The following is a 24,342-nucleotide window of genomic DNA, read 5'->3' on the forward strand; positions in this document are numbered from 1 at the left end:
ATTGAACTCATTATGTTCAAAATATGCCGTGAAATAAATCAAATGGCGGAAAAAAAAGAAACCCAAACTTCTTACCTGATTTTGTGAACCGAAGCCTTCAATCTCCAAAAAACTCTGTTTTTCTTAACGATTATCACAAATTAGTAACAAAAGGTTTTGATTCACAGCTTTACGATCAAAATGCCTACAAATTTTGAAAGATTCATACCCTATTTGGCATGAAACTTTCAGAAAAGGCGGAAACCCTAAAAAAGCAAGTTTCATGATCCAAAAACACCAAATTTTTCAACCATTTAATCCTTGAAAAAGCTGAATAAAACTGTTTACAGCCTGTAAATTAGATCACATGCCAAAAAAAACAAGAAAAATGATAAAAAAATGACAAATTTCAAAGAATCCCGTGAAGAACACTGTGCAACCCGTGTTCTTCACGGACTCGCCGATTCCGCACAGTGACTCGGCGAGTCACTGTGCAGAATCGTCTGGTTCTCTTTAGAACCGGACGATTTCCGATTTTTTAGCCGATACGATCCACTTTTTGCGATTTTCGAGTCAAACCGGGCGAGTCCGGTTCGACTCGACGTTTTTTAAAACACTGGTTTAAAATATTAGGTGGTTTGCCTATGACATTTCAACCTATCCATAACTTTTCCAGTCGAGATTGTGGTGTCTATATCATGGTCTCCATGTTAGAGGTTACATGTACTTAAAAATTAAGTCCTAAAATTCATCTCAAAAATAGATTTATTAAGAGGCCCACATTTCCACATATGCGGACTTGGTGGCATAGAAACTGGGTCCTTTTTTAAAAGATAGACAAATAAGGGATGAAATTCTCCTTGCCTAAGAATGTATTCATTCTAGACTAAGGGAGAAGAGACTAGGGATTATCTGCAAGATAGACTTTGAGAACGCTTATGATAAGGTTGATTGGCAAGTTCTTCATGAAATTATGGGCAAAATGGGTTTTCAGTCCAAATGGAGGTTATGGATTCATGGTTATCTCTCATCTACTCACTTTTCCATTCTTTTCAATGGGAAAGCTTGTAGGTATTTTAAGGCCTTTAGGGGAATAAGACAAGGGGATCCACTCTCACCATATCTTTATATACTAATGACGGAAAGTTTTAGTGTTATGTTGAAATCAGTGGTGGAGAAGGGATTAATTCATGGCATCAAAATTAGTAATAATGGTTTGGAGATTTCACATCTACAATATGCTGATGATACCATTGTGTTTTGCAACCCGGAGTAGAGAGAAGTTAGGTGCCTTTGGATATTTCTAAAATCCATGGAACTAGCTACAGGTTTGAAGGTTAACTTGGAAAAAACCTACTTTGATTGGTATCGATTGTGAAGAAAGAAGACTGAAACAGTTGGCAAATATTATTGGTTGTAGTATGAGTACGTTGCCTTGCAAATATCTCGAGATTCCCTTTATCTCAGGAAATTCTCCTAGATCGATCTAAGATCTTAAAGGATCTTATTGTGGAAAGATTTGAAAAAAAAATTGAAGTTGGTAAGATGAGATACGACATGTGTGTCCATTAAAGAGGGAGACTTGGGTATCAAAAGGCTAAAGTTGATGAATACAAGCCTTTTACAAAGTGGTGGTGGTGATTTCATTTATAACAGAATTCTTTGTGGGGTAATGTGCTTCAAGAAAAATATGGAATACATGCAAAATATGGAATGATTAAAAGCCCAATATCAAAAGTAGCTATGTCCAGTGTTTGGAAAGTAATTGATTACTTTAAACTTTTATATCTTCAGCATTGTAGAAAGTTGGTGGGAAAGGGAGATAAAACTGTCTTTTGGTTTGATAAGTGGATGAAAGACTACCCCCTTCGTTACTTGTTTCCTGAGGTTTTTTCTAAAGTGCTAAATCCATTAGCCTTAGTAAAGGAGTTGAGACGGGACGATGCTTCTAACCTTTCGTAGTCTATTGTGTGCAGGTAGAGAAGCATGTCTAATGCATTCATTGATGAGTTCCACTGTCTAATGATTTCTTGCTGCATTTTTTATATGTTCCAAATAGAGAAGGCTCTATTATTTGGGATTGAAGTCCTCATGGTGATTTCTTGGTGAAGTCTGTCTATCATTTGCTTTATGATGATAGGTATCAAGATATAGACCAAAATATGAAAAATATTTAGACTCTCCAAATTCCACTGAAAGTAATTATTGTGGATTGCATGTCAAAAGAAGATTCCCACAATAGATAATCTTTAGTGGAGGGGATTCATTTTGACAAATGACTGCTTATTGTGTTTGCAAGATGATGAAATGGTAGACCACCTTTTGCTGCATTGCCCGTTCTTGTAGAACCTATGGAATTAGTGCCGACAGGTGATTCAATTTCAGGCATAAATCCCTCAATCAATGAATGTTAGTATTCAACAATGGATGCACTCAAGTCTTCCAAAGATTGGCACCATTCTATGACGATTTTTATGGACGAATATAATATGGAATATATGAAGAGAGTGCAATAGAAGAATATTTGAAGGTGTGTGCTTAGATTTGGACGTTTTGAAATCAAATATATTAGCAATGGCAGTAGATTAATTCTTGATGCATAAGGAGTGCAGTGGTATACCGAAAAGCCAATTCTATCCATACTCCAATAGGATTGGAATTACTTAGAAACCACCACTTTTGAATGGTACGAAGCTTAATTTTGATGGTAGTTCTCTGAGCAACCCAGGTCCAGCTGGTTTGGAGGACTCATTAGAGAGCACAATAGTTGTATTTTAAAGACATTCTTAGATCTATAGGGGAATACAATAGTTAATGCCTAAAAATTCTTATAAAGTTGGATTGTCGACGATTGAAGGGGACTCCTCTTATGTTATTGTGTGGGCAAAACGAGAGATGAAGCCTCTCTAGCGCCTTTGGTGCTTGTCTGATGAAATTCATCTCATTTTGCTTTTTTTCTTCCTTTGACCTTGTGCGTTGCTATAGTGAGTGTAATGCTGAGGTTGATATTCTTGCTAAAGGGGGAGTGCACCAATCTTTGTTGGTAATTTCATTCTTCCTGTAATTTTTCTTGTATTTTCTTTTGGGCCAATGAAAATTGTGATGAACTTTCAAAAAAGAGTAAAAAACATAGGTGGAGCCGTTGATACTCCCACCTATGTTTAAAGCAGGAATACGCCATGAAAGCAAAGAATACTATATGTTAATTGGAGCCTCTTATAAATGTTAATTAGAGCCTCACAAAGAAGCTTTTTTTATTTTGAATTTAAATTCTAATTGTAAACAATCAATTATTTACTTAAAAAAAAGGAGTTTGGATTTTGAGCTTTTAAATACTTAGTAATATTTGTTAAAAAATTAGACGGTCAGTGTTAAATTCTAAGACTTTCTTTTTGGAGACATATCCATGCATATACAAGAGCTACATGTGTTGGTCCGGTGCAAAAATATGTGGGACACAAAATGTGTTGTACCAGCTTCTGACAAAAAATGTCAGTTTGACACAATATGCCCTGGACAAGCTTTTGATATTGAAATTGTGCAACTTTAGCATAAATTGTGTCAGACCGGTTTATATCAAAATTGTGTTGGTTTGGCATATAGGTTTCTACATTCAAGTTGTGTAGGTCTGCAAATTTTATGTGGGACCGGCTTATAGAGAGAGCGGGAAAAGTGGGTTAAAATGAGGGTATTCTGGTTAAAAAATGAACTTGTGGTTGCAAAGAAAAATAGCGTTGAGGTTAATCGTGTGATGTCAAATGTGTTGGATGGTAGCATGCCTAGAAAGTATAATTCTAGACCAAAATACCCCCTATTTTAACCCATATTTCCTACATATGACACCCAATTTGTGTCAATCTAGCACAAAAATATGTTTGGCTTATACCAGTCCAGCACAAAATGTGACGGACTAGTTTTTGACAATATGTGCAGGACCGGCTTTTGATATTAAAATTGTGTCTCTGTCACAAAACGTGTCATAACTACTTATATCGAAATTGTGTCGGTTCAGCATATTGGATTCTACATTGAAGTTGTGCAAGTCTGCAATTTTATGCTGGACCGGCTTAGAGAGAGTACGAAAAGTAGCTAAAATGAAGGTATTTTAGTCAAAAATGAATTTGTTTACTCCGGGAGTGGTTGAAAAGAAAATAGTGTTCGGGTTAATAGTGTGATTTTAAAAGTGTTACAAAGTGGCATGCTTAGAAAGTATACATTGGGAGTGTTTTATAATTTTTTTTTTTTCTAAAATTGCCATTATAGTGAAGACATTAAATCCCAAAAATTTATTGAGACCTTAAAAAAACAGTTAAAAAAAAAAACAAAAAATTCTCAAAAATTTATTGAGGCCTAAAAAAAAAAAACAGTTCAAAAAAAAAAAAATCCCAAAATTTATCGAGACCTAAAATACAGGTACGTGAGGTTTTATTTAGCCAAGGGAGCAAAAGAAATGCTCTGACGTGAGCACAGAATCATCTTGGTAGTAATTCCGAAAGCCCGTGGGCTCCTCAAAATCAAACAGATGGAGGATATTCCTGTGCTCCAGTTTATTCTCGAGTCAAAAGCGCAAGGAAACAAAGCGTTTTCATCGGTAACATGCTGTCTGCTACAGTGGAACCTCATCCAACTTCCAACCAAACCCAACTTCTTTGAACCTGTGATCGCAATGAAAATGAAACCCAAATAAAAAGAGGAAAGGACTGGACCAAGAAAGAATAAGAACTGAAAATCGTGGCAAGCTTCTGAGATCGTAATGGTTCAAAAGTGAGAAGCCATGGCCAGAGCTCTCGAAAGCATAGGCTGTAACAGAGCTCCAAAGCCCTTCCTTAAAAAATGCCGTAGAAAATGTTCTAAGCCGGCAGAAGACGGCAGCTTGGCCTCTTCTGCCGCCGCATCAACAAATGGACCAACCACCACCCCTTCATCTACTATGCCTAAAAAACTCAGCCATGTCTTCATCTATCTCTCTCTCTCCCTCTCTCTCTCTCTCTCTCACGTTCTGAAATCCAAGAATAATCCATGAAGCTCCTACTCCTTGGCAATGGGTTGTGTTCAAGGCAAGCCCTTGTCTCCTAAAGATGGTGAACGAGCAGGAGGAGGAGGAGGAGGAGGAGGAGGAGGCGGCTTGGGAAAACTAAAATTGCAGAATGGGTATATAGGTGCAGGCTACGTTCATGGCCGACGGCCGCTGCTAGCGAAGAGAGATTGTTTAGGGTTGCGTCAAAGAGCAGAGGCCGTAGAGGAGGGGAGAGCGGTAACAAGAGAAGGGGAACGTGGTGCCCTAATGCAAGAACGGGGTGTCCTAACGCAACGGCTTAGCCCAAAGGTTGTACATGGTATCCTTGATGAGGTTGCGGATGGATGGCCGCAATGGCTCGTGGAGAATGTGCCGAGAGAGGTTCTTGTCGGATTGGTCCCGAAGAGTGCAGAGTCATATGATAAGCTTGATAAAGTGAGTATGCATCGGTTGCTGTTTTTTCATTTTCTGTTGGTTGTCCAGGTAGTTATTTCTATTAGAGTTTCTGTTGGTTGTCAAGTTAGTTATTTCTATTACAGTAGTGGAGATGTACATTTGAACATTGCATAAGGGTGGATTGTGCATTTAACATTCATTATGCATGCGATTGCAGAACACTAGGAATTATGTTCAATTTTTGCCTTTGAACAACATGACACTATGATTAATTTGCCTTCTGTTTTTGTTGTTGTTTGGATGGGTCAGCGGGAATGGATCATTTTTTCTTTGTGTTGATTCAAATGGTAATTATTGCTGATGTCGCCAGTTTTCTTTTTAAGTGATCTGGACTCTAGTGTCTTTCATAACTTTTCTCTTCTTTTGTTTATGTACTTGTTCTTGGTACTCTGAACGAGATTAGGCTGAAGGGCTTGTCTTCAAAATTTTGGTTTTCATTCATTTGCTTGTGTAATTGTAATCGGCGGGTAGTTTATTGTTTATTCTGAAAACTGAATCAAATTGGGCCCGGGCAATTGTTTCAGATAAGCCATTCTACATAAAGGAATCTTTCTGCTTTTTTCATTTCCTTTGTTTCTGTCCCTGAAGAACTGCACAAATTGGGTCAGAACATACATGTCAGTTAAGATATGTATAACACAATGAAGACTAATTTCGGTTACAGTGTTTTGCATTGGAGTTTGAAGAGTTTTATTTCTTTTCCTTTTTTTTTTTTTTGTTTTTTTTGTTTTTTTTGTTTTCCTGTGATTCTTAATTAAGACATACAACATATAGTGATACAACAATGCATCAATATTTCTTCGCCATTCTTGTCTTCATGGTTTTGTGGTGCTGTTTCTCTTTATTCTGAATGAATTGGATTGGAGACTTTGTTGCAGATAGGCCAGGGAACGTACAGCAACGTGTACAAGGCTCGTGATCGAGTTACCAGAAAGATTGTAGCACTGAAGAAAGTTCGTTTCGACACTTCGGAATCAGAGAGTGTGCGATTCATGGCTCGTGAGATCATGATACTACAAAAGCTTGATCATCCCAATATCATCAAGCTCGAAGGGCTCGCCACTTCAAGAATGCCATACAGCCTCTACTTGGTCTTTGATTTTATGCAGTCTGATCTTTCTAGAGTCATCTCTCGGCCTGATCAGAAACTCACAGAGCCACAAGTATGTCCAACACTTTTTTATTTGGTATCCATTTCTCTCTATTTTTTGCCCCATAAAATGACTTTTGAGGGTTTCAATTTAAATTTGCCTCACCTTGTATAAAATGGGACTATTGCAGGTCAAGTGTTATATGCAGCAGCTTCTTTCTGGTTTGCAGCACTGCCATGAAAGGGGTATCTTGCACAGGGATATCAAGGGATCAAACTTGCTAGTAGATAAACACGGTGCTCTCAAGATTGCAGACTTTGGGTTGGCAAATTACTTTAAACCCAACCAAAAGGACCCCCTCACTAGCAGGGTTGTGACCCTCTGGTATAGGGCTCCTGAATTGCTTTTGGGGGCCACTGATTATGGTGTGGGGATCGATTTGTGGAGTGCAGGGTGTCTTTTGGCTGAGATGTTCGTTGGGAGGCCTATTATGCCTGGGAGGAATGAGGTAAATCACACTCTCCTTTGGAAAAGGAATTTGCGTTGAATCATTGCTGATTTGAGGCGCTGAACCGAACACTCTTGTCCATGAAAAATGTCTTATGTTGTTTAAGCACATATTAGATGTTTTGCCTTTGTATGTAATATTCAGTATTCTTATGTCTAATAGTTGTGTAATGCTCCTCATTGTAATTTCTCATGTACATAGGAGTATAAGAAAAAATTTCTCTTAACCTAAACACTTAAATGCATAAGAGAATGATTTCATTTTACCATATCATTGTAATATAATGAAACCACACTTCTAGAAAATCATACTTATGGCATTTGTTTGACCCCAACTTTTGCACAAGCACACTTTTCATCCCAACAATCAATTACCCCCCCCAAAAAAAAAGAAAAATTCAATTTGCACCTTAGATATGTTCAAATAAGCCCTCACAAACAATGAATCTTGACTGTCCATTTGATGAACTCAATATTTTTCTTTTTTAACATTGCTCATCTAATGATAACAAAGCCATCTAGAGAATTTAGAAAAGATAAAAAATCCTTCTAAGGTCTAGATCTAAGCATCTCACCAAATGGATGGCCTATGTTATTTTATAGGATATATTTTCAAATGTTCTTTTAATTGTTTATCAAAATGAAAAGGGTACATCTTTAAAGATTGGGGTTAAACAAATGGCCCTAGCATTGTTTTGAAGATTATTTCGTTATATTACTATAGAACTGTTTTATATATATATATATATAGGAAAAAGCTCCTATCAGCCCATGGGCTCATGAAACAGTGTAAGCCCAACGGCCCAGATTGAATCTGGACCGATCCAATGCTCACAATTGTATTTCGTAATTGAATTTTAATTTTTTTCTACAAATCCAAAGTATTTGAAATTTGAAGCATCTATTCTTAAAAAATAGCTGAAGCTAATAAAAATATCAAAAAACTAATCCGCATAAATTAAATTGACCAAAATACCCCTGAAAATTTCAGGGGTATTTTGGTCAATTTAATTTATGCGGATTATTTTTTAATATTTTTATTAGGTGTGCCTTGATGAGAAGAGTTTATGCTCCAAATTTCATGATATATAGATTTATATAAAAAAATATGAAAATTATATTACCAATATACAATCGTGACCGTCTGATCGGCCCAGATTCAATTTGGGCCGTTGGGCTTACGTTGTTCCATGACCAAATGGGCTCACTTTAGCATCTTTCATATATATATATATATATATATATATCTACAAAAAAATATTTTACATAAAATAAATTGACCAAAATACCCCTAAAAACTTTCAGGGGTATTTTGATCAATTTGTTTTCGTGAAATATTATTTTTTATATTTTTATTAGGTGCGCCTCACTAAGATGTACACAAACTCGAAATTTCAGATCATTCCGATTTGTAGAAAAAAAATGAAAAAGTGAAACACTACCAGACAATCGTGATGGTGCGATGAACTTTGGACAGTGATGAGGGTAGGCGAAATCACTGTTCATTTTCACCTATAGGCGTTGGAAAGAATTTTCCTATATATGTGTGTGTGTGTGTGTGTGCATGTGTATGTGTGTATAATTAGCTGGGCAGCTGTAATAAATAGTAATATAAGTAGAATCCCAGCCATGAGATCTTCATCGAGTGGTTCAAAATACATATCACTATTTTAATTTTAATTTTTTTCTATAAATCTGATTAAGATGAAATTTTGGGTGTATATACCTAACACTCTTGTGCACCATATTAAAAAAAATAAATTTATTTTCAATAATTTAAAATCTCCAAATTACCCATCATTTTTCAGGGGTATTTTGATCATTTTATATTTTAGAAAATATTTTTTATATATTTTTTAAAAATGTGTCCTATTTTTTAGTACACACGTCTAAAATTTCATTATGATACGATTTCTAAAAAAAATAATAAAATTCATATAGTGATATGCATTCTGAACCACATGATGAAGATTTAACGGCTGTGATTCCACCTATATTACTATTCATTATAGCTGCTTAAGCTATTGTAAAGTTTACTTTCTCTCTCTCTCTCTCTCTTTCTATATATATATATATATATATATATATATATATATATATATATATATATATATATATATATATATATATCTAGGGCAGTGATTCCATGAAACGATTGTATAGTAATATAATGCAACAATCTTCAAAAACCATGTTCGAGCCGTTTGTTTGATCCAAATTTAAAATGTACACTCTATTTATTCTAATGAATAATCACAAAAAAGGAAAATTTGAAAACACAATCTAGAAAGTAATTTTTAGCCCAATTAACATAGGTTATCCATTTTGATAAGATGTTTAGATCTAGGCCTTAGAATGATTTTTTCTTTTCCAATTTTTTTGGATAGCTTTATTATGATTAGATGAATAATGTTACAAAAGAAAAAAATGATTTTGAGGTTGTAAATGTGAATATTTTGAAATTCACCAAATGAATAGTCTAGATTTGTTGTTGGAGGCGACTCATTTTGACCATATCTAGGGTTTTACTTTTTTTTTTTTATTGATTATTGAGATGAAGAGACTGTGTGTGTAAAATTTTGGGTCATACAAATACCACAAACATGGATATCTAGAAGTGTGGTTGCACTGTACTATGATATATTCGTAGCATTAGATCACTGCCATATATATATATATATATATATATATATATATATATATATATCGAGAGAGAGAGAGAGAGAGAGAGAGAGAGAGAGAGAGAGAGAGAGAGAGAGAAGTGATTTCATGTCCCCATGTTATTGTAATGTAATGAAATTATAGTTCTAGAAAACCATGCTTGTGGCATTTGTGTGGCACAAAACATTGCACAACCTCTCATCATTCCAATAATCAATCCCCCCAAAAAAATAAAATTCAATTTGCACCGTATATATGGTCAAATGAGTCTCCCTCCAACAATGCATATAGACCATCCATTTGGTGAGTTTCAAGTTCTAGGCCTTTGTGAACTCAAAATAAATTTTTTTCTTTTTAACATTGTTCATCTTAATGATTATAAAGCAATCTAAAAAATTTGGAATAGGAAAATATCCTTCTAAGACTTAGATCTAAGCTGCTCACCAAAATGGAGGGCCTACATTACTTTGGAAAAAAAACACTTTCTAAGGTGTGTTTCAAAGTTCACTTTTTTTGTGATTGGTCTTACTGAGGATATGGTCCTTGATAGAGCAGAATGGCGCAACAATATTTGTATAACTGACCCTAAATAGTTGAGATAAGGCGCCGATGATGATGTGATTGTTCATTAGAATGAAAATAGTATATATTTAAAAATTGAGGTGAAAGAATATTGGGTTTCGTGGCCTTTAAAGGCATGGAGAGCTTGTAAAAGGGAAAACTTTATAGTGGAATATGCACTTTAGTGGGAGTGTGTATTGACTAACTATGAGTTGGGCTGTTTATGACCCTTAGCCCTAGCCCTGTACATGTGGCACTACCAAGAAAGGTTTACATAGGATCATCCCTTGTTGAGGTTGGAGTATAGGAATGACTATGATAACGTTCAGCCTGTTTGCAAAAATGACATCAATTCGTGCTATTCTCGTTGCTGCATCTGCTAAATAGTGGCCTCTCTTCCAGCTAGATGTAAAGAATGCTTTCCTCCAAGGTGACCTTAAATAGGAAGTCTATATATCCATGCCGCCTAGATATGTGTAACAAAAAGACTCTCATAAATGCAAGCTTAAGAATGCCTTCTATGGCCCTAAGCAAGCTCCAGGTTCCATAAATTTAGTGATGCAATTGAGAAGGAAAGGTTTCAAAGCCCATGAATGATCTTGGTAGGCCAAAGAACTGTCTGATCTCTTGTGCAGTTGTGGTTCTGTGAAAGAAAAGGCCAAAACGTCAACAAGCTTCTGTACAACATGTACGCATGACAATTGCATTACTAAGAAGCAACCCTTATAGAGGAGCATGTGTATATATGCATAGAGAGAGCCCCATTTGCATTGTAGTCACAATTGTTGGGCTTGCTTTCAAAGGGGAAATTGAAATCTATATTCTAGAATCATGATTTTACTGTTTATCGACCAACTTTGATAAGCCAATCATGAGCTTGCATTGAGATTGTGAGTCATGGGTCTTTGTTGGGTTGGATGAGAAAACAGTAGTAAATTATGGTTTTTAGGTCTAGTAGAGTACCCTTATTGTCATTAATATTTAACCCATTTGTACCCATCCATTTTTAATATTTTATTTTTGGTATTAGAAATGCTTTTTTTTTTGTAATTTTTAGAAATGTTTTCAGAATTTTAAAAATTAATTTCTGTTGTAAATTCATTAAAATAGGTATTTTCAAAATTTGACAAAACTAAGAAGGGCACATGTGGGGACCAAGGATCCAGCCCCCACATATGTGTGCCACCATTGTGTAGGACGTGTGGCCTTGTGGGGCCCACAAAATGCCCATAGGGTGGCCCCCCACTTATATATTTTGTGTACCACTTTTAGTTAAAAGTTTGGTTAGTTAGGGAATCTTTTAAAATTGAAATAGATAGTTACCTATTCAAGTGTGAGTTTTTTTTTTAAAAAGATTATCTTTGACTTCCTATGGATTTTGGAAGATCTAGATAATACTAAAAGTGGTTATAATTCAATTTTAAATAAAACTTGGACTTGGGTCAATTTATAAAGGGATAAGATTCCTAATTTCCACCCAAAATCATGATGGCTGATTTGTTGGATGGATGACTTATATTTAATCTTTCTCACTCCACAGATTTCCTATCCTAATGGTCAAGTTGAGCAAATAAAATACAGCATACCTAGAAAAAATCTTTTTCCAAGTGGGAGATAGATTTCTTTCTATTTGAACACTATTCGAACCTCTCTCAAATCATTAAGAAAAAAACTCTCTTTTTCACACCAAAATATCTCACGCTCTCCCCAAAAAATAAGTCTCTATCTCTATCTCCCATATTTTGGTACGCCACCCTCTTTCCTTCGATGCAACCCTCTCTCCTTCTGTTGGTGTGATGCCACCTTCACCCCTTCTCTTGCTTGTGGAGGAACCCCAAAAGAAAAGAAAATAGGTGGTGGCACATGAAACCCTAGGACTAGTGTTTGCTAAGAAAGAAGAGGAATGTGCAGCCTCGAGTGAAATTAATTCTCAAGTTCAAACCAAATATGTTCCTATAGGGTGTCTACAAACCTTAGTTGAGTTTTTGACCTATCTAAAACTTTAGATTGAAAGATATTGCCTGAAAGCATCCCTATCTCAAAAATTCTAGCGAGACCAAAAAGATTAAAAGTGCGCCATCGATCAAAGAATTGGGTGTGGGGTGTATCAAGCCCTATGAGGGTGACTCAAGGCATCATCCAATAAGTCTTCCCAGTTAATTTTATTATTTTTCAGTCACATTTTATATTTTTCTATGAATTTCTTGAACCATATTCTGTACTCAAAACTTGATTATTGCTCATGGTTCTTTTTATTTTCTGTGACAGTAAAAATAAAGACTAGCTTGTATTTAGGGTTTTAATTTTGATTTACAGTAGTGTATAGTGATTCAATGTAAGTGGAATTCAGGTATATTGAATAAAAGAAAAAGAGAATTTTTGAATTTACTGCCGTGTTTTCCACACAACCACTCTTTTCAAGAAATACCGTGATTTGCTGATATAGTTTTTGAAGATTATTTCATTATATTACTATAGAACCATTGCATGAAATCACTCCCCATATATATATATATATATTATATCAATGAATATGGATCTCCACATCAATTGAGTAGAACGAGCCAGCAACCTTCCCTTCCATGCTGCTCTTCCTCCTCTCCTCCTCCTCTTCACTCCTTGATAAAGTTTCACAAAATGTCCGTTGTTATCATATCTTCGAGGATTGTTATTTTGTGCCCATGTTTTTGCTAGTCCCACTGCTACCCTTTAAGAAAGGTGAAAACAACAATAATCTATATATGTGTGCAGGTATCTGTTTGTGTGTATCAGTTCCTTCTAAAAGAGGATTTTAAGTCTAGGGCTCATTAGGCAGGAGATTTATTATTGTACACCAAAGCTCTGTGTGCATGTGTGTGTGTGCGCGCACGTGCCTGCGTGTGTGTGTGTGATGCTCTATTAAAAAAATAACGTGACTTTTGTTCTGCAAAAGCACCCACCCACACTCCAATGTGGAGTTACTCCAATGTATAAGCTTTTCTTCTTGTTCTAAGATTTTTTCTACTTAACCTAAAAGACCAATAGTTCATAAACCTATCCTCAAAATCAGTGAAATGGATAGGGTATTTGTTTACTGAATTTACGATATTCACTTAATCTTTCTTATGCTGTTAGGTGGAGCAGCTGCATAAGATATTCAAGTTATGTGGGTCACCGTCAGATGATTACTGGCGAAAGCTCAAGCTGTCAACAAGCTTCAGGCTTCATCAGCCATACAAATCTAATATTATAGATGCATTCAAAGACTTTCCTGCGTCGTCATTGAGCCTCTTGACTAAGCTGCTGGCACTGGATCCTACAGAACGTGGAACTGCATCTACTGCACTCCAGAGTGATGTAAGTGAAAGTATCTTGAAGTGCATCTTTCGCAACATTTCAATTAGAAACATTCCTGCTTAGATATTCATTTTGATCTGTTATCTTTTCAATGAGGAATCTGATCATAAAATTCTCATTTGCTCTATTAATGTAGCAGTGAAGAACTTATTATCATGAATTGGTTCCATTGGCCAAAAGGCGGCTTCAATCGAAGAAAACTCATGCCTGCATACTAAAGATCTATAGATGTTGATATATTTCTTTTTTTCCTGTTTATATGCGCTTAATGTATTTAATATCATTGATTTCATTGATACATGTCTTGCATGTATGTCAATGATTGTCTTCTTATGAATAACCTGGCGGCGAAATCTTATTTCTTTATCTGCTACTGTTAGTTGAGTTATATGTAAATTGGTGTAGGCAAATTTTTTGTGTCCGCTTGGACTTGGCTGTCGCACACTCAAGCTTGGCACCCAGTTAACCTTGGGAACCCCTCCTAATAGGGTAGGGGGTACTGTAGATCTACTTAGGTAAGTTATTATAGAAACTTAACGGAGTTTGTCAGAAACTTGGCAAGTTTTGCTGAGTCTGTCAGAAGCAGCGTTTTAAAAAACAGCGAGTCGAACCGGACTCGCTCGGTTCGACTCGGGAACAGGCATAGCCCGTGCCGGTTCCAGCACAAAACCGGAAATCGCCCGGTTCTAGAGTAGAACCGTCGGTTCCCATCCGGTTCTATCCTGTTCAGCCCGGTTCACACACGTAACGCATGACACGCACGTGCGAGCGTGCCCCACGCCCACTCACACGTGCACACTTGCACACGTGTGTCCGAGCGCACGTGCAAGCGTGCCCCACGCACACTCACACGTGCACACGTGTGTCCGAGCGTGCCCCACGCACACTCATACGTGCCCCACGCACACTCACGGGTGCACACGTGTATCCAAGCGCGCGTGAGGTTGCCCTAATATTTTTGCACATATGTTATTATTTATATTACAGAGGTATTTATATACCAAAGTTGAATACTCATGTTTTGATGTGGGATAATTCCCAAACATCATTAAATGAAAACGAAATGTAAATATAGTCTATTAATCAGCAATTTATAATCACATGTAGTTAGATGGCTTGGTGGTTATGACTTTTATTTCTTTACTTTATGTTCCAAGGTCGAATCCCCTTGGGCATGTGTTGCATTCGAATCCCCTTGGGCATGTGTTGCATTTTTGTTGTGTATATAGTGGTTGGTATAAATATAAATAGTTTTGTAAATAACATAAAAGGCATAAAAAAATGAAAAATAAAAAAATTAATTTTCTATATAACAGTTAATTTTCGTTGTATATAGTGGTATAATTATTTTTGTAAATAATATGAAAGATATAAAAAAATAAAAATAAAAAGTTTATTCTATTTGAAATACGCATTTTATTAATTTTTTACATTGATAACCAAATCTTTTATTTTATTTATGAATTTTTACATTATAAATCATGTAATGTACTATTTTTCTTACAGTTGTCAATAATACATTTTAAATTAGATAATATTGTAAAATATTTTAATTTTTTATTATTTGTCTAATAAAATAATTATAAAATGTAAACTAATAATTATAATATCAGTATATAATATTATAATTAGTGAGGTTGTAATAATTTTGGATTATAGTTAGTTAGGCCGTAATAGTTTGGGTTTTTTTAGTGGATTAGGGTTTTTTGCCAAAACGAGATTTTAATGGCCATTCTTTCATTGATTAGTCTACTCTTTATAATAGTCCCTATATAATTATATATTTTATCCATGATAATTCTATGATTTTTCTTTTATGTGATGCAAATTTAATAGTTAAAATAAGTTTATGCAGGGAAAGAGCATCTCAATATTCACAAATTGATAAAAAAAATAAAAGTTAATAATGTAGTACCCTCATTTTTTATTGGATTCCTAAAAAACAACATTTATAATGAATTTTAATAATTTTTTCGGATTTTTTTGAAGCTTTACTCTGACCGATTCAGCTGATTCTCGATCCGGATCGCCGATTCGTCGATCCGGATCTGTTTTTGAGGTGCCTGATTCGGGTCATCGATCCGCTTTTTAAACCATTGGTCAGAAGTCATTGAGTTTGACACTTCTTTTGCAATAAAGGGGGCAAGAAATCCAACCCCCCTTTGCCTCATTTTTCTTCAACTACACATTTGATCCAGCCACTGTAGGTTCCATTTTGCATGATCTATCGATTGAATAGACCAGATTTAAGAGAAACATCTGAACTTACGGATATGAGAATTCAAAATTTCAACCTAAGTTTCGACCTATCTTGGATAAAAATTGTTACTTGGGCCTATTTTTTGGTTCCTCCTCCAATCGTAGGCTTGTTTCTCACATAAACTACCAAGAATCTAAGATTTGCTATATTTATATTTCGAGAATACTATTCACTCAAAAATTTCATGAGCTTGGATCAACTGGCTCCAAACTCAAAACTCAACTTTGGTTTGGAGGTTTCGATCTAGGGTATTTGAGGACCCCTTTGACAAAGATTGGAGGCATCGATCTCCATCCAGAGCAAAGATAGGACGATTGACTTTGCAATTTTTGGTACTTTCATTTTTTGCAATTTAGGTTCATATAATTGATTTTATTTTGACATTGATACCACTCGATCTGGTAATATTTCAGTTGTTGTTGTATTTTTTATTTTTACAATTTTTCCTTTATATTATTTTTTGAGAATTCTCTCTCTCTCTCTCTCTCTCTCTCTCTCTCTCTCTCTTTGGGATTGTTTCACTTCATTTTGGCCAACTTGGGGGAAACTGGGCGAGTGGACTCGGGACTGGCTGAGCTGATTCATGTTGGCTCATGTCAAGTGCCAGAGTGAGTCTGATTTTTCCAACTCTAACATGAATAATATTGCCTTCAAGGTCTGGTAATGTATTAACCCATAAGGTAGGTTTTGATGGTGGCATGCTGTACAATAGGCAGTTTCATATAGAGTTTAAGGATGCAGAGTTTGCATGACCAGTCATGAAGATAATGAAGGAGCAATGGCTTGAGAGAGAAGGGAGAAGGATGATGCAATAGTTTGTTGATTAAAACTTAGAGAGAGAAACTCTCTTTACACGAATTTGTAATTTTACCCCTAATAATAACTGGGAAAATATACCATTCTCTCAAAAAAAATAACTGAGAAAATATACCTTGGTATTTATTTATAGAGCCTTCCTATTTGCTTCCTTTCTTAAAAAATTGCCTTCTAACCCTGTTCCATACATCATCCTTTAGGTTATTGGATTTGATGTCTTCCATCCTGTTAGGCCTTCATCAATTCCCCCCCAGCTGGTATGAACTTGGTTCTTACAAGTTTTTCTCTACATATTGATTGTAGAGGCCTCTATCAGGCTGCTCCAATCTTTGGCAGTTGCCCAATACTTTCTGTATTTGGTCGACCCATCCATTGACAAGGAACTTGTAATGGTTACCCTGTTGAATTAATATTGTTTAGCTTTGATGATATCTCAAATACCTTCATTTGGCTTCTTTGGGAGTTGCTCAACCCATGTCCCGTAACCTTCATGGCTTTGGTTGTCCTGGTCATGTCCCAGGTATTCATACAAATTGGCAAATTTGAAGACAGAGCTGATGCTAAGGTCCTTGGGCAGGTCAATGTAAGAAGCACCTGGACCCACCTTGAACATTTTGCATGGTCTAACTTTCCTTGCCTTGAGGTTGTTGTATGTTTGTAGAGGAAACTATTCTTTTTGTCGAAAGACCATTTGTTCATTTCCCTCCTCAAATTTCTTTGAGCACACATGTTTTATTGTTCATTACTGGCTTCAATGGCTTAATGCATCTTGTTATGCAAACTTTTCATGTGCTTGTCGTATCCATTGGGATCTTCACTGGGACATGCTTCGATAACCAAGAGAACTAAATACAAAACATGGTTTGGACTAATGACCACATGTTACCTCAAATGCCAACTTGCTGTTAGTTTGGTTCAGGCTTGTTGAATGCAACTTCTTTTAGTGTAAACAGAAGATCCCATGATGGAACCATATTACCTACTAAGCATCGAAGTAGGTTGCCTGAACTTCAATTGGTTGCCTCTGTTTGGCCGTCGTTATGTGGGTGGAAGGGAGTGCCAAAGAACCCAACTTTTACCTTAGTCTACGTCAAAAGTGGCTAACAAATTTAACATCTCTATTGGACATGATGGTCTTTGGAACCCCAGGTAAACCATCACATTTCTTTGAAGAAAAGAACAGCAATATGGAGCCATTGACTGTCGTCTTGCATGCAATAAAATGTGCCATTTTTCTAAAAACCATCCATACTTACAATCATTGAGTTATGCCTTGTTGAGTCTGGTCGATCCAACACAATGTCTATGCATAAGCATTGCCAAGGTGACACAGAATCTGGAATGGGTCTACATAATCCATTATTTTGTTCTTGCCCTTCTTTAATTGACAAGGTCAGCACCACGAAAAACTCACACATCATCATGATGAATTCTGTCTATAATACTTTCTGCAATGAAGGCAGTGGTCGTATCATGGCCAAAGTGTCCTCCAAGGGTGTACCTATGAAGCTGTTTGACAATTTTCTCTTGGACGAATAGTCTGAAAGGCATAGATGACTTCCATAGACGAAGCATCCATCATGCAACATGAACTGTAGAAATTGGACGGTGGGACTTTTTATTAAGTCTTGTACCACCGATGTATAATAAGAATCCTCTTCATAGACGTCCTTCCAGATGTCTAATCTGATCGCCTCTATAGCCAACATACTTGTTAGTGCCACCTGATGACAAGAGCGTCTGCCACCTTATTTTGAACCCCTGACTTGGTGCAAGAGAAGAAAGGTGAATTCCTGTGGATATGCACTGGACTTAGCATGTCGAGAATTTAGTTTCTCTAAGAATTAAGGTACCTCAATACCTTTTCTATTTTGAGAAAACAAAAAACTCGCTGTGCACCAAATCGTGCCTCATTGCTCAAGTACTTGCACAATTGCATGCTACTCGTGCTTGCAAAATTGCATTGTACTCCAAATCATAGGTGGAATACTACTTTCTCCCATCATTCAATTGCATTGTACTCCAAGTCATAGGTAGATCATTACTTTCATTAAAGAATGCCAACACGTGCTCTTCTTGGACTGCTCCAATCCATGTGGGATGTGTTAAACTCGACCGCAAAGAATTTATCAAAGCATGGAGGTCCTAAAATTGAGGCATCGGTGGTTCACTCTTTCACCTCTTCAAAATCTTTCTTTGATGCTTCTGTCCGAACAAAAGGATCATTCTTCGAGAATGCGGTGGTAGAAGTCTTGATAGTGGTTAAATATCGTATGAATCAATGCTAGAACGTTGCCAATCCATGGGAACCTCTCACCTCATTTAATAATCTGAGGTTTTGGCCAATCCACAATTCCCTTGATCTGATCCTGATCTGCTTTAACTCCCTCTGATGAAGCAACAAAGCCTTACATGATCTTGCAGGCACTACAGTTCTTCAAATTTATGCAGAGTTTTTGTTAGCGTAAAAGTCTCATGACTTGTTGAAGATGTTCTTCCTCATTATGACTATGCATCAGTATATCATTAAAACAAACCAGGACAAGAACCCAATGAAAAGTCACAATACTTGGTTCATCATCTGCATAAGGGTGTTTGGCGCATTGGGTAGGCCAAGCAGCTTGACCATCCACACATATTAAGCTTTTTTTTTTTAAAGCTGTTTTGCATTCATCTCCCGGCCGAATTTGAATGTGATGTGTCCACTTTGTAGGTCCATCTAGGAGGACACCTAAGCTCCTAAAAGCATGCCTAGCATATTGTCCAGATGAGACATTGGGAGCCATATGTGATTGTGGGTTTATTAAGTGCACAACTGTTGACACACTTCTCCAAGATCCATATTTCTCTATCGTCAGCAAAGTGAGAAATATAGATGGACTAAGGTTTTCTAGAATCAGGCATTTGGTCAATAAGTCATCAACTTGTCTTCTTGGCTCTCCATGTTCAGTTGGACTCATCTTGTAGGCAGCTTGGTAAGGAAGGCTAGCTCCAGGCATCAAATCATTGCATGGTGGATGTCCCTCATAGGTGGAAGCTGATTAGGAAGCTCTTCAGTAAGAATATCTTGAACTCGAATCATCATACTTGTAGATCTTCATACTTGTAGATTATGATTGCCCAACCAAGGCTAGAATTATCATGTTGTCTCGATCCTCCTTTCGTAATGGTCAGATGACCAAGGTTTCTCCTTTTCTTCTTAATGCTCGGGTCATTTTTCATGGGGCCTAAAGTTACATTCTTCCCATCTTCACAAAATGTTTAAGTAGGCTTCGCATGGTGGACCATGTCCCGGCTATATAACCAATGTCTCCCAAGAAGCAGCTGACATGCATCCATTGAATAACATCATACCACCACCAAAACCGTATACATCTTACCCCATAGAAAGCATCTAGAAGTAACAGGGATGTCATTACCTCGCTTGAATGAGGCAATCTTGTATAGATGTGATGCTGCTCCCCTTTTAGTTGCAACTTGTCCACCGTTTCTTAGAGAGTATGTTTATCACTACTACGACTGTCAATAAGGATGGTACACACCTTCATGTTACGCAATTCATGTTATGCAATACATGTGTTCAGAAAATGTGCTTCGTCAATCATCCTCCCCCTTGCTTTAGTGAAGCGCACACACAACCAAGTAAAAAGATAAAGAAATGCCAATGCTAGAGAGAGAAGGGAGAACACAAGACTTTATTGAATAAAACTTAGAGAACTCTTTGTACACAATTTGTAATGTCAACCCCCATAATTACTAAGAAAATAAACCTTATGGGCATCTCTTTAGAGAGCCCTCTTATTTCTCAAAAATTTGGCGTCTTGCTTTTTCCGACCTAGATAACCCCAACTTGTTGCCCAAATAACTCATGTTGCGCTCTATCCTAAAAAAAAAATAAACAACAAAAAAAATGAAATAAAATCATCTTCGTAATAGTTCTTCATGATGTAGACCTAATCTATTCTTTCCTTGCTCTCCGCCCTCTTTTCTTCTCCATCTTCCATTCTACCGGGCCTTCTTATTCAAGTGCTAGAAGAAACATGTTTGAGAAGTTTCATGGAAATACTTAGACAGTAGGGGTTTCTTTCAAGTCAAATTTGAGTAAGTTATAATAAAGAAAGTACAAAGTCAGTGGGGAGGTCAAGGAGATTTCAAGATTCATAACTTTGACAAAAACGTTCTCTAGTAACGCCATTGTCAGCAAGTGCATCTGCTACATCATTTGCCGTTCTCAGTACATGGCAGAAGCAGAACTGGCCATCAGTACTATAGAAAGAAAAAAAAATGCATCAAATATCCTTCAAAAGCACCAGAAAATTCTCTATCATATATTGCCTATTCCCTCTCACTGTTGTTTCCATTGATGTGGAGCACAGCTTGTGACACATAGGGATTGTTTTTACCTAAGCATCTGCCTAAATGACCTGAAAAGAATTAGATCCTCATACCATCAGCATTCCCAATAATTCCTCGTTGGCCTTCTGCCCCCATATTCCATGGGAGCTACAGTCAAAATTGAGCTTCAAAAGCCTGTGGCCTGGAGTTGCCTAAGAGAGATGAGGTCATGTATTCGTGGTGGAAAAGTGATGGCAGTCGAGGCTTGTAACTGTCACATTCTGTCCATAACCCCCATAGAGCAAAAAGAATGCACATCTGCCAAAGGATGTATCCATCAAACATATGGGCCAGGTGGGAAAACTGGTGAGCAGATCCCACCAGAAGGCCAGGCTAAAATATTAGGATCCGAAGCAATCAAGTACATAATGCCACACAAACTTTGCGAGCCTACAATGTATAATGGGATGGTCCACCATCTTTGCATCCTAATAACACTATTATTGGAAGTTTCTCAGTGACATAATTTCATGGGAAATTTTCTAAAATACATTTATTTTTGAAAAATTACCTAAGATGGAATGATTGATGTTGAAGATTAGTTCTTTTAGTTATGTGCCTTGTTTGTGGGCCAACAGGGCACTCTTGTCCGACATTAGTTTAATAAATATGGGAAATAAGGGCATTACTGTAAGTAAATAAGTTAGGCTTATAAATACTATGAAGATCAGTTCTTTTAGTTATGTGCCTTGTTTGTGGGCCAACATGGCATTCTTGTCCTTTTCTATATACTTAAGGGCATTGGTTTAATAAATATGGGAAATAAGGGTATTACTGTAAGTTGTAAATACGTTAGTCTTCCTGGACGCAAACCCTGAGGTCAAAAGCCTTAGACTCTTTTTGATCTGTTTCGAGCATGCCACGACCCACGGGGTTTAAAGTTTGCATGGCCAAATCCAAAATGATAAGGCCTATCCAACAATCAAACCAGAAACCTTGTCCCCTCTTGGGAATGTAAAGCGGGGGACCTGCCCACATTGTACCTGGGTATGCCATTGGGACTGGGGAAGCCAAAGAAAGCGCACTGGTCCCATGTAATAGACAGAGTAAACCGGAGATTGGCAGGATGGAAAGGAAGGTACTCATCCTTTGCAGGGAGAACAACGCTTATCAATGCTACCCTAGCCAACTCCCCCGTATACCTCATGTCGCTTTTCCATATGCCAACCTCGGTAGCCAATCGTCTAGACCAACTGACAAGGAACTTCCTCTGGTCAGGTGAAGCGACGTCAAATAAGATCCACCTTATTGCGTGGGATAATGTCTGTCTCTTGAAACATCAAGGTGGTCTAGGGATCAAAGCGCTTAGGACTCACAACCAGGTGCTATTAGGCAACTGGTGGTGGAGACTGCTACGCAGAACAGACAATTGTGGGCCCAAGTCATACGAAGAAAGTATAGTATCCCACCTGACCTTTGGCTGCCTGAGGGTTGTCTAACGACTAGGGGCTCGGGCGTATGGAAATCGTTACTCTCCTCCCTCCGACCGTTTAAACAACATATCAGGTTCCACGCTAGAGCCGAAGATAGAGTGCAATTTTGCTCAGACCTTTGGTTAGGCCACACCTAGCTAAGAGAAAGATTCGCCTCCCTTTTTGCTGTAGCACGCAACGAAGCCTCCTTGGTATCGGAGGAAATAGTACCTTCAGGCAATCGCAGAGTATGGAACCCGTCCTTTAGGAGACCCCTCACAGATGAAGAAACCTTGGAGTTTATGTCCCTCTCGGACGCCCTCCATTCCACCTTCCTCGCCCTATCAAGGCCAGACACCTTGATTTGGACTCCATTACCCACCGGTTCATTCACGGTGGCCTCCTTCTACAAGAAACTCTTGTAGCCTTCTTCCCCCCTAAACCCGAACGCGGTGCTCTCCAAAGTTTGGTCCTCCATAGGGCCCCCAAAAGTACAAGCCTTCCACTGGATTACGTGCGCCGAGCGAGCACTCACGATAGACTTTCTCTAGAGAAGAGGTGTCTAGACCCCTAATAGGTGTGTCATGTGCCTAGATGAGGAAGAAACAAACCCCACTTGTTCCTTCACTGCCAGACGACCCTTCAACTTTGGACTAAAATTATCCAACTTTTTGGAATATCTTGGGTCACCCCCCCCTTCTATTCCAGTGCTGACTTTCTGTTCCTTCGAAGCTTACTTGCCTAGGTCGGGTAGGATCCTCTGGAAAGCTGCTCTAGCTGCTATGGTGTGGTCCATCTGGCTAGAAAGAAATTCAAAAATATTCTGTGGTATCAAAAGTGAACTCCCAACTTTATTCCAAAAGGTAACCTCGATGGTAATCTTTTGGGCTTCCAATAACAAACTGTTCACTGGGATTTCGGCGGCTAGTTTTTTTTGCAATTGGGTGAACCTCATTCAACTAATCCCTCACCGCAACCCAAGAGTTTCGTACTGGTCCCCACCACTGGTGGGTGAGATTAAGTTCAACTTCGATGGATGCTCCTTGGGAAATCCAGGCCGAGCAGGCGCGTGAGGAGTATTCCGTGACCACAATGGTGAGGTCATCTCATCCTTCTCAGAACACCTTGGCCACAAAGACTCACAGTCTACAGAGGCCACGACCTTATTGTTGAGAACCAAGAAATTTAACCCCTCCTGGGGTCTACGCTTGCACATAGAGGGAGATGCCAAAAACGTAATACTCTGGGCTGCTAGAAAGGTCCCTCCTCCTTGGTACCTAGCACACGTTTTTGATGAAATTGAATACACTTGCAGGGGTATAAACATCTCATGGACGCATATTTGGAGGACGTCCAACAACTTCATAGATCGTCTCGCCAAGGAAGCTGCTAGGAACCAGCCTTCTGCATATGTATAGATGCGCACAACAAGGAGATTTTATTACTAACACGGTGTGGAGGCCGCCTCTTTCTAGACTATTGTCTTCTACATTGTAATGGGCAGTTCATATAAGCCCCTATCTTTTGCTGCACTAGTAATGTTAGAGCTTGTACTCTAGAATAGGTCACTCCCTAGCGACCAAGTTTTAGGTTGAGTGACCCGGTTTGTGGGTTACCTCAACCGTTGCTATTGTATAATCTCTTACTCTTATAATATTAACCGTTAACTTTAAAAAAAAAAAAAAAATAAAAAAAAATAATAATATAATGAGGGGCGTGGAGGCTATGTAACCTTAACAGGACTTCCTCTAGACACCTCTCCCTATCTTCTTCCCTTCTCTCCAACTTTCTTTTTCTCACTAGCTTTTTTCTGACTTCTTCATCTTGTCTCTCTCTTCTCTTTGATATTAT

General features: G+C 37.6%; 1 protein-coding gene across 1 annotated transcript in view; it reads left to right on the forward strand.

Moving 5' to 3' along the window:
- Window positions 1–4,703: 4,703 nt before the first annotated feature.
- The window catches only part of LOC18446281 (putative serine/threonine-protein kinase At1g54610), a 44,852-nt gene continuing 25,213 nt past the window's right edge, over window positions 4,704–24,342 (forward strand). Inside the window, exons 1-4 of the mRNA XM_011629546.3 lie at window positions 4,704–5,431; window positions 6,331–6,615; window positions 6,734–7,051; window positions 13,387–13,608. Of these exons, the coding sequence (XP_011627848.2) occupies window positions 5,021–5,431; window positions 6,331–6,615; window positions 6,734–7,051; window positions 13,387–13,608 (1,236 nt within the window). The 5' untranslated portion in view covers window positions 4,704–5,020. The remainder of the gene's footprint in view (window positions 5,432–6,330; window positions 6,616–6,733; window positions 7,052–13,386; window positions 13,609–24,342) is intronic.

This window comes from Amborella trichopoda, chromosome 13 (assembly GCF_054954075.1).
Source record: "Amborella trichopoda isolate Santa Cruz 75 chromosome 13, AtrichopodaSantaCruz75HAP2 v2.0, whole genome shotgun sequence".
Classification (NCBI taxonomy): Eukaryota; Viridiplantae; Streptophyta; class Magnoliopsida; order Amborellales; family Amborellaceae; genus Amborella; species Amborella trichopoda.